Genomic DNA, 18,158 nt, shown 5'->3' with positions numbered 1-18,158 from the left:
GTGTCTAGACATGCCCCCTTGTCTTGTGGTGTCTCCTTGTCTTGTGATGTATCCTTGTCTTGTCATGCCCCCTTGTCTTGTCATGCCCCCTGGTCTTGCCATGTCCCCTTGTCTTGTCATGCCCCCTTGTCTTGTCATGCCCCCTTGTCTTGTCATGCCCCCTTGTCTTGTCATGCCCCCTTGTCTTGTCATGCCCCCTTGTCTTGTCATGTCCCCCTTGTCTTGTGATGTCCCCTTGTCTTGTGATGTCCCCTGTCTTGTGATGTCCCCTTGCCTTGTGGTGTCACCCTTGTCTTGTCATGTCCCCCTTGTCTTGTCATGTCCCCTTGTCTTGTCATGTCCCCTTGCCTTGTCATGTCCCCTTGTCTTGTCATGTCCCCTTGTCTTGTGATGTCCCCTTGTCTTGTGATGTCCCCTTGTCTTGTCATGCCCCCTTGTCTTGTGATGTCCCCTTGCCTTGTCATGCCCCCTTGTCTGGTGGTGTTCCCCTTGCCTTGTCATGCCCCCCTGTCTTGTGATGCCCCCTTGTCTTGTGATGTCCCCTTGTCTTGTGATGTCCCCTTGTCTTGTGATGTCCCCTTGTCTTGTCATGTCCCCTTGTCTTGTGATGTCCCCTTGTCTTGTGATGTCCCCTTGTCTTGTCATGTCCCCTTGTCTTGTGATGTCCCCTGTCTTGTGATGTCCCCTTGTCTTGTGATGTCCCCTTGTCTTGTGATGTCCCCTTGTCTTGTCATGTCCCCTTGTCTTGTCATGTCCCCTTGTCTTGTGATGTCCCCTTGTCTTGTGGTGTCACCCTTGTCTTGTCATGTCCCCTTGTCTTGTGGTGTTCCCCTTGTCTTGTCATGCCCCCTTGTCTTGTGGTGTCACCCTTGTCTTGTCATGTCCCCTTGTCTTGTGGTGTCACCCTTGTCTTGTCATGTCCCCTTGTCTTGTGATGTCCCCTTGTCTTGTCATGCCCCCTTGTCTTGTGATGTCCCCTTGCCTTGTCATGTCCCCTTGTCTGGTGGTGTCACCCTTGTCTTGTGATGTCCCCTGGTCTTGTGGTGATCCCTTGTCTTGTCATGTCCCCTTGCCTTGTCATGTCCCCTTGTCTGGTGGTGTCACCCTTGTCTTGTGATGTCCCCTGGTCTTGTGGTGATCCCTTGTCTTGTCATGTCCCCTTGTCTTGTTATGTCCCTTTGTCTTGTGGTGTCACCCTTGTCTTGTCATACCCCCTTGTCTTGTGGTGTTACACGTGCAAACCTTTTTATGTGTTTTGGTAGGACGTTTCACAGACATAAGCGTTGTTGCTTGAGATGTTTGTCTTCGCTTATCTTTGTTCTAATACTTTGTATTGACATTTATATTTCACGATCCCGTATTTTCTAAGAGTATATTACGTTTTACAATTCTGTTGAGAGAATTAAAACATACTGTTTTTCAAAACATTTATTTACGTCGTATCGATGCGTATGGTATTGGAGAAAATATATTGTGATAAAATTCTGCATCGAAATATAATTATACACTAACAGTAAGGTGAACTGAAACATGATGACAACGAGCATATTACAAACACGTCCCTGGTCTATCAGCATGCCAACGTGTCTTCCAATGACATGCTGGTACTCTCGGGACCAGTGACTTCTTACACATGGACGGAAGGGCAGATTCATGGAGCTCCGCGTTGTGGGCAATGTGCACCTACCTACACAATACACACCCAGGACAGAGGAGACAACTATCACATTCAAAGAAGACAAATCACTCACAACATTTCAGTAAATACCCGAATGACACAGACATAAATTTTAAACTTGATGCAGTGAAACGCCGTTAGTCCCGAAAACCCCACCTTCTGGTAGATTACTATGATTTGTATTATATATATACTGATGGAAATAAATAAGGGAACACTTAGTTTTAGGCACAGTCAAATGCTATCATGGGTTCCCAGCCTACCAAATACGCGTCGGAAACAATGCACCCAAACACATCTCAACATTTGATTCTGACATGTGTTGAAATTGTATACGCTCTATTTCAAATGTACTGACAGCAAAGCTTATTTCTCTATATTTTTCCCTTATTCGTTTCCATCAGCATACAAAGGGACCTTACCCCATACATAAAATTCTATAACGAGGAAGATTTTTCCCGACTGACGGAGTGACACTGTATACATGTGTCAGATAATCGTGAACAGCACTGCAAATCTGTACTGTCAAACAATCTAACGAGATAAATGTGCCACGACGTGATGCGTCGGATATGCGATCAAACATAGTTGGTACATAGTTAATGGCCTTGAGTATTGATAAAACATATTCAGACATGTACATGATTAAAAAAACAAAACCAAATCGAAAACAGGAAAAAGGATATGATTTTTTCAGTTGGCAGGAAACAAAGCAGCAGATGTTTTTTGTCAACATGATCATCTGCGAAGTGTGTCCATGCAAGTACTCCACAAACTGAGAGAGTGAATTAACCCTAACACCGTTATTAACACTATTTCAGTCACATGACGATGTGTCAGTTTAATGTTCGAGGAATGTCCGAAGGGTCGCTGATCCGTGAGTGAGTGAGTGAGTGAGTTGGATTTAACGCCAGTTATATCACGGCGTGTCAGCTTAATGTGGGAGGAAAGCGCGAAGTGATGCAGGTATAAGACGTTTACCACTTCAGTTTAACCCACGAGCAACAAACCTATAACATAATCGGGGCGCACCGGGAATCGAATCCACAATCATAGGTTATTGTCGTGCCTAGAGGGACGCAACTCTGCACAGCGATTCGCGCGCCATAGACGACTGGGCCACCCGTGCCCCCGCTGATCCTAGACATAAACCACTTTGTGGTATCAATGAGCACGGGTGTGCTCGAGCCGAATATGGGATGCGAACCCACTATTCTGGCACGGCTCAGAACTACCCATGTCCCACATAATACTAACCGATACCCGCACGAAACAGTACTACCGCCATTGTGTTAGTGAATGACGAGCACCTGCCCTCAAATCTTCAAAGTATGACTTGAGGTGAGGTGAAATGGGGTATAACTTCGGCTTAAAGAATATTGCACTTGTATATGCTCGTGTGTGTGGCCGCTTGTACTAGTCCGGGCTTAAAGTGCTAGCCCACAGAGATACAATGCCCTTGTTAAGGATACCCCACGCTGACATATTTTACTGACTCCGAGCCAGTCAGTCCTTATTTTATACCCTTAATGCCGAGTGTCAGGCAGGGTAACAACAAGTACCATCTGTTTACGTCGTTTGGTATCACGCGACCAGGGAATCGAACCACCGACCTTCAAGAATGATTTGAGGCATAGGTTCCGAGAGGGTTAGTGAGTGAGTGAGTAATGTACAATTACATATGTAAGGGGGTCACGGGTAGCCCAGTCGTCTAAGGTACCGCAATTCGCTGTGCAGAGTTGCGTCCCTTGGGCACGCCAGAAACCGGAGATTGTGGGTTCGAATCCCGGTTCGCCCCGATTATGTTTCTAGGTTTGTCAGCACCATATCCGTGCTCGTGATATAACTGGAATACTGTTAAAGGCGGCGTTCAAACCAACTCACCCACACTCACATATGTAAGGTTGTAAGCGTTACCAAGCGATGCGCCGGCTTTAGCCAAATTCCATCACTACTGAAGCGGAAACGCTTAGAATGGACTTCACATATAGTACTAATTTTCGCGTGACGAGCGATCGCTTCAACTTCTGGGCTAACGTCTCTGTGAAAGACGTTATGGAGATATATTTACATAGAAAAACATAAATGAATTGTATTGATCAACATATTTACAAAACATATACAACAAATGGATTTCAACATATCAGATCGCATCAGGTTTCGGGTTAATTACCTGGGCACTTGAACAGCTTACACCAAGTCATACATACAGAAAAACCTCGAAATTCCTTACTTGGACACCTCGCAATCCGAACACTGCACACACTTGTCAGAGGGGTACACAAAGTATGTGATCTAGACTACCAGTTGTCGGACTTTCATTTTTGTGGAAGCCTCGGTGGCTGAGCGGGTTAGATCGCTGACTTTGTGTGCTGGCGAATAGGTGCCTCACTCTGGCAGTGTGGGTTCGAATCGCTGACGGGACGAGAATCTGTACCTTACTGAGAATGTGTTATCCCAAATATAACATTTGTTACACTTCACACCCCTCATATTTAGGCACACAAGCCTAATCAAAGTATTGCTACTGATTAATCGAGCAAGTCCACGCAACCGAAGTTTACGTTTATAAAGTTTTACATGTATGTAACGAATTGACGGACGGTATGTTCAGCTGGACACATTGTACTGGGAATATCTATGGTAATAGACTTGGTCCCCTCAGATCAACTTGTGTATGCTTTCGGAACAGCAATGATGGAGTCTGCCTCTGAAAAATATAATCATTTGATGTATATATAAGTTAATGCCTTGAGCTGAATAACTTATGTATCAGAGAGTATTTACAACCAACAGAGGAATTCATCAGATATTTTGGACATATTCGTTGTTTGCAATGGTGAAGACCCGCCGTCGAGGACATGTGTACATTGCAAGGATTCAGGTCGGAGGGAGAGAACGTTTAATGGCATCTTCACTCTTTGTCCCACATATAGTCTGTTTACATGTATCGTACCGATGAAATGCAAAATAGATATAAATTCAAAAGCAACCAATTCGTCTTAAATGGCATGAACGTTGTTTATTTGTCCATACCAACTCGTCACAATAATTTCAGATATTTTCATGTGTAGAGAAAAAGTTGTTTAAAAAACGCTCATATAATTGTTGGTGTATTAATGCCTGTTGTTACAAGGGGATCTACACTGTAGACTGAACAGCCCCACATTTGCACGTGAAATTCGCGCATGTTGGGCCAACCCACTACTGTCTTTTCTGTAATAAAATCATCTCAAATGAAAAGTCTTAATCAGAAGGGTATCTTTCTGTAGTAGTTCTTAAACGGAATATACAATGAAAATGTCAAAGCAATGTTATTGATGTTTTTGGTATTGCTATTCACCTAATTTCGCTTAACGTGCGAAAATAATCGCGAAATTTCGGATATTCTCCTATACATATTATAAAAGCGAGAGATTATAGAAGTTTTGAGACTACGCCTGTGTTGCGCGATGCCCTTCAGCTGTTATGTTTATTGCGCAGACCCCCTTGTAACAACAGGCATTGAAACACCAACAATTACATGATAGCTTGTTGAACAATATTATCTCTTCTTCATGACAATATATCTATATTACATTTCATCGGTACGATTTTGCAGCAAACGGGCTATAATCCCTGAACAAATAACCATACCTTTTCTTCAGACAGAGCAGTACTAATAAACGGATAAATGAACTTGTGATGTCATAAAAACTTCCTCATAAAATGAGGGAATGGGTGTTACATCACGGATGTCTTGAGTGAGTGAGTGAGTTGGGTTTTAACGCCGCTTTTAATATTATTACAGTTATATCACGGCGTGTAGTTTAATGTGGGAGGAAAGTGTGCAGTGATGCAGGTCTCAGACGTTTATCACTTCGGTGAAACCCACGATCACGGGTATGGTGCTGACAAACCTAGAAACATAATCGGGGCAGAAACAGAATTCGAACCCACAATCACAGGTTTCTGGCGTGCCCAAGGGATGCAACTTTGCATAGCGAATCGCGGCGCCTTAGACGACTGGGCCACCCGTGTCCCGGATGTCTTGAGAAACAGCCAAAATAATGCATGCCATAGATGTCTTTGCTGACATCTGCAACACGATTAAGGTGCTGAAAAGTCAACGATCATAATCAGGGCTAATCTGGCATCAGCGGATCCTTGTTCTACGCCGATGATTTCTCTATATGTACTGCATGATGCTTCAGTCACTGCATTACAAATAACCCATTTTTTTAAATTGACCTCACCATTTTCGTGTAAAATATGATCCAAAATCATTCCAATAAACGTTTTCCGCTTGCTGTCGTCACTGGATCTCGGGAAGACATCAAAAGTCCTGTGCAAGAAAAAAAGAGGGTAACGTTACATGTTAAGATGAACTTAAACGTTAAGTTTTCGAAAAGCAATTTGTTATGTCGATCACCATTTAAGAACGATAAATATATATAAATAAAATGTAGCTTCGAAAAATGCGTTTTTCCAAATAAAATACATGAAATAGGAAATAGGTCTGATGACCAAAGTGGAAAATAAAAACACCAACAGCAAGAACAAAATATACCTAATATTGAAAATAAATGTATTAAAGAAAAATATAAGACGTTAGAGACTTATGTACACGTGCTGGTAACCCTGTATGTGGGTAACCCTGTATGTACACGTGCTGGTAACCCTGTATGAACATGTGCAGGTAGCCCTGTATGTGCACGTGCTGGTAACCCTGTATGTACACCTGCAGGTAACCCTGTATGTACACCTGCAGGTAAACCTGTATGTACACGTGCAGGTAACCCTGTATGTACACGTGCTGGTAACCCTGTATGCACACGTGCTGGTAACCCTGTATGTACATGTGCAGGTAACCCTGTATGTACACGTGCAGGTAGCCCTGTATGTACACGTGCATGTAACACTGTATGTACAAGTGCAGGTAACCCTGTATGTACACGTGCAGATAACCCTGTATGTACACGTGCAGGTAACCCTGTATGTTTATTAACATTCCTCCAGCCATTAGGATTGTGGGTAAGAACATACAACTCTTAACGTATGCTGGTCGTAAAAAATACTTAAAGGCACGGCGGCTTGGTTGATTGCATGTCCATTTGCGAAGATCGATGCACATGATGTCAATCAATGGTTTGTCTGGTCCAGACTCAGCGATAAACAACAAACAAACAAAACGTACCACCCTATGTGGTAGCCACACCGGGGACATAGCGATATTGTCCACGTGTATCCAGGGAACCAGCTGTCCTCCACGTAGGCCTGAAAACATACACGTCTTTAATCAAACTGAGGCTAGAATTAAACTGCATTCAGAACTTCAAATACTTATAACGAACTACGGTTATATCGTACTTAAAATGGGTGGTCTCTTTGAGTTCATTGACTGTAGTTTATTGTATTTTGATGAGGTCAATCAAGAAACAAACCAAATTTTATTAACTAATGCAACGTCTCCCGAAACAAGTTATTGTTACGACATAGCGACTTTACATCTCAATTTCACACACTGACATACAATGCTTAGTCCAGGTAGGATAGTTGATCACTTTACATTATGTTTCAGTTTAACCTTTTTGCCAAGACCATTTTGAGTATCTGTCCATGACGCACAGCAAACACATCACGGAGGGTTAACACGTATTTTCCATGAGGGGAATTGGCAAGTGCTTTTAAGCATTGGGTGAGGTGAAATGGGGTGTAAGATGCATTCAAGATTATTGCACTTATATAACGGCGTGCATGCACGAGTGGGGTTACGGGTAAGGGGGTGGGGTAAGGGGGTGGGGTAAGGGAGTGGGGTGGAGAGTCTGCTTGCATTTGTCCGGACTAATGCCAGTTTTATAGGGCTTGCACACTGAGGTACCATGCCGCAGTTTAACTCGAATACCCCTCACAGACCAGTCCTTGTTTTACCCCTGATGCCAACGCAGAGAAACAAGAAGTACCATCGTGGAACGTATTTTGGTATGACGCGGTCGTAGATCGAACCACCGAAATTTCGCGCTCCGGACAGACTCTCCATACACCAGGCCACGGAGGCGGCCTCTTACCATTGGGCAACACCACACACTCTTAATAAAAAGATGCCTGCGTTCAGTAACTTCACAGGAAGGAATGTAACTGTAACTTATTTAACTAACTTGTCATGAGAGACATGGAATTATCTTCACAAACTACACCAGTATGGAACCCAGGCTGTTCGCGGGACGAGTGATCACATACGTCCTGGCGACCCCATCGACCGACGTGGCTGTGAGGGGCGGGCAGGACACACGTACCTTGTCATATGTTTGTAGTTCAGCAGCTGTCGAGGTTATTACTTCAAAAAAGTTGCCTGAAAATAACATACAAGGTGAGAATGAGTGACATTTCACCCACATAGCAACAAGAGCAAATTATACATTCAGATACAGTAAACTACGGTTAGAACGAACTCAAAGGGACCACTAATTTTAGTTCGTTGCAACCGTAGTTCATTATAAGCATATATGCAGTAAACTACAGCAAATTGTAGGCACAAAAAAGAAAGTTTGTTATATCCGTTGTAAGCGTGTTCGTTATAAACGTAGTTTACTGTACAAGGTAAGATGAAGCAGGTTCTCTACTGTTGCGGGGAGTTCGAGGAGCGGGAATGTTGAGTCATCCAAAGCGAATGTAGACTGAAGTCTCCTGCAACTATTTTGTTGTACAGAGATTGATAGCCTGTCTCACAGTCCCTGAACCATATTACTTTCCCTTCGACACCGCCCAAACAGTAATGTCACAGCCCCAAAATAAAGTAAGTCTTTTCCACCGGACTCCCATCCCATTAGGGCTCCTTTTTCAATTAACATGTACACGTAGTTGCCAGATTCTAACAAAGCTGTATCTTTTAAGAGACGAAGCTCCGATCTCACAGGGACTTTTTCAATTTGAACGTAGTTGTTTGTTTCTATCACAATTGCATATTTTAAGAGACTAAGCATTAGTCTAAGAGGTTGTTTGTTGAGGGAACGATGCCTCCGGTCATACCAGCTGTACAGTTCAAGGGGTTGAAAAGGTTAATGCTATACTGGAACTGTGTTAATGACTCGAGACCCGTGGACCCTCGGGTCAGTATACGTCTCCTGTATCTAATGCATCTCAAGCGAAAAGGGGATTGGACGGTTAGGTTCAGTGTCATCGTGACCTTGTCTTGCCACGGTGGGCCGTTGCTCATGCCTTCAGTCACTGGCCTGTCAGTTCAGATTTATTTGGTTCCCGTCATATAGATGGAACAATGATGCGTGTGCAGCGTTAAACAACATTCACCCACTCAATCTGTAAACCTTGAAATTACATGCTTGCAGTAAAAGGCGACTATGCTTGTGGTGAGAGGCGACTGAAGGATCGGGTGGTCAGGCTCGCTGACTTGGTTGATGCATGTCATTGTATGTGATCGATGCTCACGATGTCAATCACTGGATTGTCTGGTCCAGACTCGATTATTTACAGACCGCCGTCATATAGCTGAGTGCAGCCTTTAACAACACTCAAACAAACAAAATAAACAAACAAACCTTGCAATTAGGAAGTATACATACAATCGTGTATTTAGTTGTGGTTAGCCAACCTGATAAGCAGAACCTACCCTGTGGGTTTTTAAATAGCTGTATGAGAACTCCAGTCTGCCCTGAAATAGTATCATTCCTTTGTCTGTGAGCCAGGTCACTGGGCATGGCCAGGAGGTCAGCAGCCTTGGCTATCTCGTTCCCACATCGCCGACACAGTAAATACCCTGAACAGAAAAGCACAGTCAGCATTATACATCAGCCATACGTTTTCTTTGTTTCGTTTGTTTGTTGTTTAACGCCGCACTCAGCAATATTCCAGCTATATGACGGCGGTCTGTGTAAATAATCGAGTCTGGACCAGACAATCCAGTGATTTATAAGGGAATCCATTTATAAGGGAAAGTTGTACCTAACATTAATTATTGTTGACGGGTTGGTGACACTCTCGTTTGTTCGGGCTTGGTATCCTTTCAGACAGCCATGCCTTTATTCACTCTCGGTACTTATGAGCTTCTTAAGTACATACATGCATCCATCCATCCATGCATCCATCCATACATATATCCAACAAGCAAACACACATACACGTTTGTGTATAACGAATTAACGATATGCACCAATGATAACGTGTACACATTGAAAACCACAGAGCCAGACACGTTTGTGCATAGGTATATTCCCGGATGAATGCATTCATACATATACAAATACAAAACCCAAAGCAGACACACACGTTTGAGCTCAACGACATACCCGGATCTTACTGATAAAATATTATGTACATTACACAATAAGAAAAATGCAATAGTATCGTCTGGGGCTTTATTATACAAACAAGGATTTGGCGAAGTGCGGGTTTGGAGACTGTAGACATGACGTGGCACTTATTCTGGACATTCTCTGAATGTAAATAACTCACTACAGTTATGTCTGGGGGACAAGCGTGATGCCCCTAATTTAAAAAACAAACTCCGATCAACTTGAGCTGACTGCATAATTATCCATCGGTGATTGAGGGAGTTGGTATTTTACGATATTTTATACATATATGTAATTGGGTTTGGTTTGATTTATAGTTTAACGCCGCACTCAGCAATATTCCAGCTATATGACGGCGGTCTGTAAATAATCGAGTCTGGACCAGACAATCCAATGATTGACATCATGAACATCAATCCACGCAATTGGAATCGATGACATGCACCGACCAAGTCATCGAGCCTGACCAAACGATCCCGTTAGTCGCCTTTTACGACAAGCACAATCACATTTTACGGCAAGCATTGGTTGCTGAATACCTATTCTACCCCGAATAATATTTACACACCACAGCCTAAAGACTCTGTATCTCCCACAGCTGATTCGGATCTATCTGTCTATCTCACAATTTAGGTGTCGATAAACACGCGGTTTAATACTTGTTGACAACACAACTTTGATAAGTTTACATGACGAGTACGAGAATAGAGCCGTTTCCACTGTGGCTATATTCAAACATATAGCGGGTCGGTGGGGATGTAAGGGGGGCAACTCTTTGGACCTTGAAAGTTCCGAGTGAACAACTCGTTCGAGCCATTCGGACTTGACCGGTAACTGCCGGCAATATTCGAGCTGCGTCATGCCCAACCGGAAAGGTGACAACTGTTTGCTGAAATAGGTTAACAACAGTTTCGTGCCTGTCAGTGCATCGCCGTCCTGATACAGTGTGCGTGCTCGAGTTTGCAACTGTAATTTAAGTTGTCCGGATTTAATTAATTCACAGGCGTTTGTCCAGCTCATGACCGATAATGTTTAAATTGATAATTGTTGTCAAAGAGTACGCATTACCCAAATTACTAATTCCATTAAGAAAAGAAAAACAACATGTTTTTATCCAGGCATGTTAGGTGAGGTAATGTTTGTTTGTTTGTAGTTACGCCGCACTCAGCAATATCCCAGCTATGTGACGGCGGTCTGTAAATAATCGAGTCTGGACCAGACAATCCAGTGATTGATATCATGAGCATCGATCCACACAATTGGGATCGATGACATGCATCAACCAAGTCAACGAGCCTGACCACTCGATCCCGTTAGTCGCCTTATACGACAAGCATAGTCGCCTTTTAGGACAAGTATGGGTTGCCGAAGACCAATTGTACCCCGGATCTTCACGAGTTACATCAGAGAGATAGGAAATGGAAAAGATTACGACGGATTGTTTGTTTGATGGGCGACTGTCACCGTGGCGCGACATTGAAGGTGTGTTCTTTCAACTGGCGTATATGTATATGTAATTGCTTGTGTCTGCTATCAAAAATACATATATTCAGATCTGAGAATCAGTCTCCCGCAGGTACTGCAATATACCATACGCTGTTAGAAGAGCGAATAGACGTCAACACACCTCGATATATACACCTCAACAGTATATAATATGTAAACAACTTCTCAAAAGAAGTTAAAGAATACCCGATTCTTCCATATCACATATACTAAAGATAATCTGTCTTATTACTCTATTTAATGTAATCTGTCATGACAGAATAACTATAGTAACATGAAAGAAACGGGTTTCCTTCTTTTGAGTCGTATATATGCTTTGCTTTGACAAAAATTGAATATTTTGACCCCGTATCTTGGTGTTTCATTGTACACGCTTGGTGTGGTGCGTACACTTGTGCTCAGCACGAATAAAATCATTTCGAGTCTCTTGGCGGAAGAGCGACACGTACTGGGGCCCTGTTTCCGCGTGCAAGTACCTGTTTGAAGCCGGCTGAACCAGCCGAACTGAACACTGCTATAGTACTGTATACAGGACAATATTATCCATCAAGTCCGAAATGTGAATGTTTTATTACAGTTTTAACATTAACCCTGCCTAAAGGAAACCAAGTACAGTAAACTACGGTTATCACGAACTCAAAGGGACCACCTGTTTTAGTTCGCAATAACCGTAGTTTGTTATAAGCATATATACAGTATAATGCAACACATGGCCGGGGCTAACAAGTAAGTTCGTTATATCGGTCAGTTCGTTATAAGCGTGTTCGTTATAACCGTAGTTTACTGTATATGTGAATACCGACGTCGTCTTACTTTGCTTGTTCAATTCAAATATCGCATTTTAATATGTGGATCATTTTTCGTGGAGATTTGTTCGCGATGTCAACACCGTCTTCTTCTAGCCCGGACTCGATTAACAGAAGCCCACGTGAAACAGGTGGAATATTACTGACGCAAATTAAGAAACAAATATCATTGAAGCGTATAGGGCTATTCTGACGTATACTAACATAGCTTCAAGCCTGGTGTCAGGTCTGTATAGTATCGTGTTCATATCTATGGACAGGTCTTGAAACGGTGTTGATTGGCCTTGCAGGGACAGGTTAAATAATAACAACAACGTCACGTCTTAGTTGTGATAAGAGTGAGTGAGTGAGTTGGGTTTAACGCCGCTTTTAACATTATTCCAGTTACATCGCCGCGTGTCAGCTTAATGTCGGAGGAAAGCCCGAAGTGATGCAGGTCTCAGATGTTTACCACTTCGATGAAACCCACGAGCACGGATATGGTGCTGACAAACCTAGAAACATAATTGGGGCGAACCGGGATTCGAACCCACAATCATAGGTTTCTGGCGTGCCCAAGGAACGCAACTCTGCACAGCGAATCGCGGCGCCTTAGACGACTGGGCCACCCGTGCCCCCACATGTGATAAGAAGTTTTATTTGCAGTTATAAACTAGTAAAAAGTAATGTTGATACACTTTATGTATTACTGTGTTGCCATAAACTGATAAGATTAACGTTTGCTTTACAGGGCTGAAATGATGCGTTGGGCAATACTCTCATGGTGTGACGCTATATTTAGAGCGTAAAGCTGTCCACGAGTGATTTGATGCCGGGGTAAGCATCATTGAGCGAATACAAAAAATACCACTACCAATAAACCGTGTCAGGGATAGCAGACTCGGTTATTTACAGACCGCCCTCATGTAGCTGGAATATTGCTGAGTGCGGCGTAAAACAACAAACCCCCAAAAGTTCCAAATATTTGAACACAATAGTGGGTGGTTCGCGTGGCAGTCTCTACCTTAAACTATAAAATGATCTATTTGTGAGAATTCGAGTATGGGTCAGGTAAACCAGTGGTTGACAGGATGAGCAACGATCCGCACCGTGGTGACGCAATGACACCCTCGCGACAACCTGGTCACACAACGTGGCCACCCGATACTCAAAGGTTTGATACTGAAATTGTTTCGAGAAAAATACCTTGCAACAATGTATTTTTTGTGGCAGGCAATCTTTTTGTGTTCAACAGTCTGAAAAATAATTATGTTTTTTTTCCGAAAATGTCGGGGCAATATGTTTTTTCGATAGATTTCCAGCCATGCTCTGAATGCCAACACGGTTAACTGAACTATCTCACCCAGCAATACCCTGGGATACCCGTGGGCATGCTGTTAAGCATATCCATTAATGAATACATTCTCATAATTACGCTTTCGTGTTATGTGAATATGCAATTATCTCCGCAATCTTGAGATAACTATAGGCCATTCTTGACGACGGTCAGAGAGGGCGAACGAACTTTGGTCTATCCGATTGTACTCACGACATATACACGTGTTACTGTTTTCGGTCCTTACATTTGATTCATTTCATGAAACCGAAGTATTCGACATGTTTCGTCATTCCGCTGCGCATGAATATAATTTTTAACAGTCGACACATTTATGTTTCATACATAGAAGAGTGAGTGAGTATGGTTTTACACCGCTTTTAGCAATATTCCAGCAATATCACGGCGGGGGACACCAGAAATGGGCTTCACACATTGTACCCATGTCGGGAATCGAACCCGGGTCTTCGGCGTGACGAGCCAACGCTTTAACCACTAGGCTACCCGACCGCCCCCATACATAGAAGAAGTGGTTGTTAGCACACATTTTACATATACTCGAACAAACAACGACTGATATTAACTAAGAACTAGCGGTAGGGAATTCAACCAACAAAGTCCATCAGTTCGAAAAGGATCAACACTCATGCTTATTCAGTTGGGATACGATGACATACATCAACCGAGTCACCGAGCCTGACCACCCGTTCCCGTTAGTCGCCTCTTGCGATAAGCAAGGGTTGCTGAAGACCAATTCTAACCGGTATCTTCGCTGGTTTGTTTGTTTGTTGTTTAACGCCGCACTCAGCAATATTTCAGCTATATAACGGCGGTCTGTAAATAATCAAGTCTGGGCCAGACAATCCAATGATTGACATCATGAGCATCGATCTACGCAACTGGGATACGATGACATGCATCAACCAAGTCAGCGAGTCTGACCACCCGATCACGTTAGTTGCGTCTAACGACAAGCATGGGTTGCTTTAGACCAATTCTAACCCGTATATTAGTAGGTTTGTTTTTACCCGATCCCGTTAGTCTCCCGCAACGCCAGGTAGCAACTAGAAAATACGAAGATTACTCGTGTATTTGTGATGGTGCTGTGAGTCAAGTGTGAGAATGAATGTTGTTCACCGCCGCAGTCAGCACTTTTCCAGCTATATCTGTAAATAACCGATGAACAGTCAAACCAGTGACTTGAAGTGGACAATGAGCCACGCCACTGGGGTAGGATGACACGTGACCAGTCAAGTCATATTGCCATACGAGCCCTACTTCAGTGGGTCCAACTGACAAGCATGACTGGTTGCCTGGTTTGTTGTTTAACGCCGCACTCAGCAATATTCCAGCTAAGTGACGGCGGTCTGGGAAGAATCAAGTCTGGACCAGACAATCCAGTGATTGACATCATGGACATCGATCCACGCAATTGGGATCGATGACATGCATCAAACAAGTCAACGAGCCTGACCACCCGATCCCGTTAGTCGCGTCTTACGACAAGCATAGTCGTCTTTTACGGCAAGCATGGGTTGCTGAAGACCTATTCTTTCCCGGATCTTCACGGGTATATTCTGGCTTCAGACGCTTCTGACAATCCAATGATTGCCATCATGATCATCGATCTCCGCAAATGGAATACATCAAGCAAGTCAGCGAGCCTTAAAACGTGTCCACCGGACAGGCCATGTTAAAATTGGATCGGAATTCTGAGACCAATCCCCCAAACTATGTGAAGGCGTCATCTATAGTGTATATTACGTCCAAATCGTCGCCCAAAACATCCGAGATCAAACGTACCGTATTTCCTCTATCACACGATGGGAGGTCCATTAATTTCGCGAAAGCTGTTGACCCGGCGTGAATTAGAGACCTGGTTTGTACTCGAGATCCAGTGTCTATTAGAGGACATATCAATACGGTATGCAGTTCTGATCGGTGAAAGGCAGCCAATATTTTTTATAGATTGATACGTAGGCTATCGGTGTATTCATACGCACGTTTTGTTATGTGAAAAGGCTTCAATATTGGTTATTCCCACACGGCGGTCTGTAAATAATCGAGCCTGAACCAGAAAATCAAGTGATTGACAACCTGAACATCGATCTACGCAATTGGGGATAGGGTGCCATGGATACAGTGACACGCGAAATCAGCCAGCATCTCAGTAATATGATATCCATACGCAGCCGTTATTGTGACCAAAATTCGTCATGAGTGTGACGACACAATTGATCATTCAGATCACATGTAATACTTTGCAGTATTTTACCTACTAGCTATACAAGGACTTGTATGTATCTGTACCCTGTGAAGTAAGTATCGAGGCTTGGGGAGGACATTTCAACATTAATTCAACACTGTATTTCGTTATATTACTCATAGTCTTTTTTTCTGTGAAAATGTAGAAAAATGTGGGGTTTTCTTATCTCAAGTGAAGACACCAGGGGACCGTTCTTCAAAGCGATCGTAGCGCGACGACTGTCGTAAGCCTATGTTACAGTATGAGAGTTCGATCACCTTAGCGCTGTGGTCGCTTTGTGGAACAGGGCCCGTTCAGTTACTGTTGGAACGACATCACATAACATCGTCATGGCGTAGCGTTGCTATGGGCCTATTCGCAAACAATGAAACCAATGGAACAATTGTAATAATTCACCTGTGTCTGAGCACTTGTGTTTAAGGGACCGACTATTTCCTATACTTTTCCCTTTTTGGGGCAGGGGTGCTTGCTTGGATTCTGAATCGAGATTAGATATTTTTTTTAGCTATGAGATAAGAACCTGAATAGTTTTAAAAAATACATATTGCAACAATGTAATTTTGGTGACAGGCAATTTCTTTTCTTTTTTTCAGAGGTCTGAAGCATGAATATTTGTTGCAGAATTTTCAGGGACAATTAATTTGTTTCTATAAAATAGCGGTAATCGTTCAGTGAACTCTGCTTTTATTACAGATTTCTTAGGATTATGGAAATGTTTTTGTCGCTTTTACTTGTATAATGTTGATTGGCTATAGATCTAGTTCGTTCCAAATATTTGTAGAATATATCTTCAGCAACCCATGCTAGCAGTAAAAGGCGGCTATACTTGTCGTAAAAGGCGACTAACGGGATCCGGTGGTCAGGCTCGCTGACTTGGTTGATGAATAGCATCGATCCCAATTGCTTGGATCGATGATCATGATATCAATCACTGGGTTGTCCGGTCCATACTCGATTATTTACAGACCGCCGTCATAAAGCTGGAATATTGCTGAGTGAGTACAGCGTCAAACAACAAACCAACTTCAATTATTTGCGAAGAGGTCCATATAGCAACGTAACGTCATGTGCTCGCAATGACTTCACAAACGATTTAACGTGACGTCTTTCTAACATTAGGTCAACTGCGGATTCCACAGTTTTTGAGTAATATAAAGAATATCCCACTGGCAGCTCGGCATGTACGCATTATCTGTCCTTCGATAAGGATCGGAACTTGCAAAATTACTTCACTCGGAACAGCTAACCTAGGTTATTCCCAGAGAATGTTCAAGCGCGAACCCATATCCTGCAGCTATTGCCTGCTGCCATACCCAGTTCTGGTAACATTTCCCCCCAAGTCAAGTGTGTGACTTCAGACTCCATGTACATGATACAGTATAGAGGCCTTCATTCCACAGTGATGCATTATCAGCCAGTGCGTTACAGTATGTGACATTCCACACTTTATTGAGACTTTGCAATATCATGACCACATTATAGAAACTGATATATACATAACACATGCTCGTCTAGCTATAATGTGTATTAAGAGAAGTTATGTGGAACAATATATGCGTGTAATATTTGTCCAACAACAGACAGGCATGTTCATCTGCGGTTCTACGTATTCTGTTTAAAACAGATCTGAATCTGTCTACCGCTAATGTAAACAGAATTCCCATGGGACGCATATGAGAATATCAAAACACGACAGAAATCTGTCAAAGTTTGTCATCAAGATAGGCTGTCACGCTAGGCGATGACAGTGAATGAATAACTGAAAAGCGTCGTGGTTTTAGTTTTTGAATGGATGAATATAAACCAACAGACACCACTAGCTGAATTATGGGAATGATGTCGTCTATAAGATGAGCCTATAATTTGTGTGTACGTGCACCACAACAATCTAATTATTCTATTTTAAGAACTGACAAGACTGCATAATCGATATATTACCTTCAACTCCATCCGCCAAATGACATGCTACATAAGCCACGATGTTTGCAAGGAAATATAACATAATAATGTCAGTGAAGCACCTCAAACATCCTCTCATTTGAAGTGCTGTGGGCGCTGCCATGTTAAAATTGCACTGTGGGTAATAATGTTTATATCATGACCTTTCCCTACCTTGGCTCTTCCGTCTTTTATTTTGCCTCCAGCGTGTAGCTATATTTGGATCTACTGTATTCCCTAAGAGTGTGAAAATATGTCTAACCTGCGATTTTTGAGTTGATGTAAATACTTTGGCAATCGTATCTAGTAACAACGAGAATCATATGCATCACAGATACGCTTGTTTTATAACTTATGTTCT

General features: G+C 42.8%; 1 protein-coding gene across 1 annotated transcript; it reads right to left on the bottom strand.

Moving 5' to 3' along the window:
- Positions 1-1,457: 1,457 nt before the first annotated feature.
- On the bottom strand, positions 1,458-17,922 carry LOC139466512 (uncharacterized). The gene is made up of 6 exons (XM_071248173.1): positions 17,798-17,922; positions 9,285-9,431; positions 7,954-8,009; positions 6,855-6,934; positions 5,914-6,002; positions 1,458-4,388 (listed from the first exon to the last, which is right to left on the bottom strand). Exons 1-6 carry the CDS (start codon positions 17,919-17,921, stop codon positions 4,345-4,347), a joined length of 540 nt encoding a protein of 179 aa, XP_071104274.1. The 5' UTR covers position 17,922; the 3' UTR covers positions 1,458-4,344.
- Between the last annotated feature and the right edge of the window lie 236 nt (positions 17,923-18,158).

Source organism: Haliotis cracherodii, unplaced genomic scaffold, assembly GCF_022045235.1.
Source record: "Haliotis cracherodii isolate W230 unplaced genomic scaffold, xgHalCrac1.p SCAF_1, whole genome shotgun sequence".
Classification (NCBI taxonomy): Eukaryota; Metazoa; Mollusca; class Gastropoda; order Lepetellida; family Haliotidae; genus Haliotis; species Haliotis cracherodii.
The sequence above is the reverse complement of the archived record's forward strand: the minus strand, read 5'-3'. Positions and strand labels throughout refer to the sequence as shown.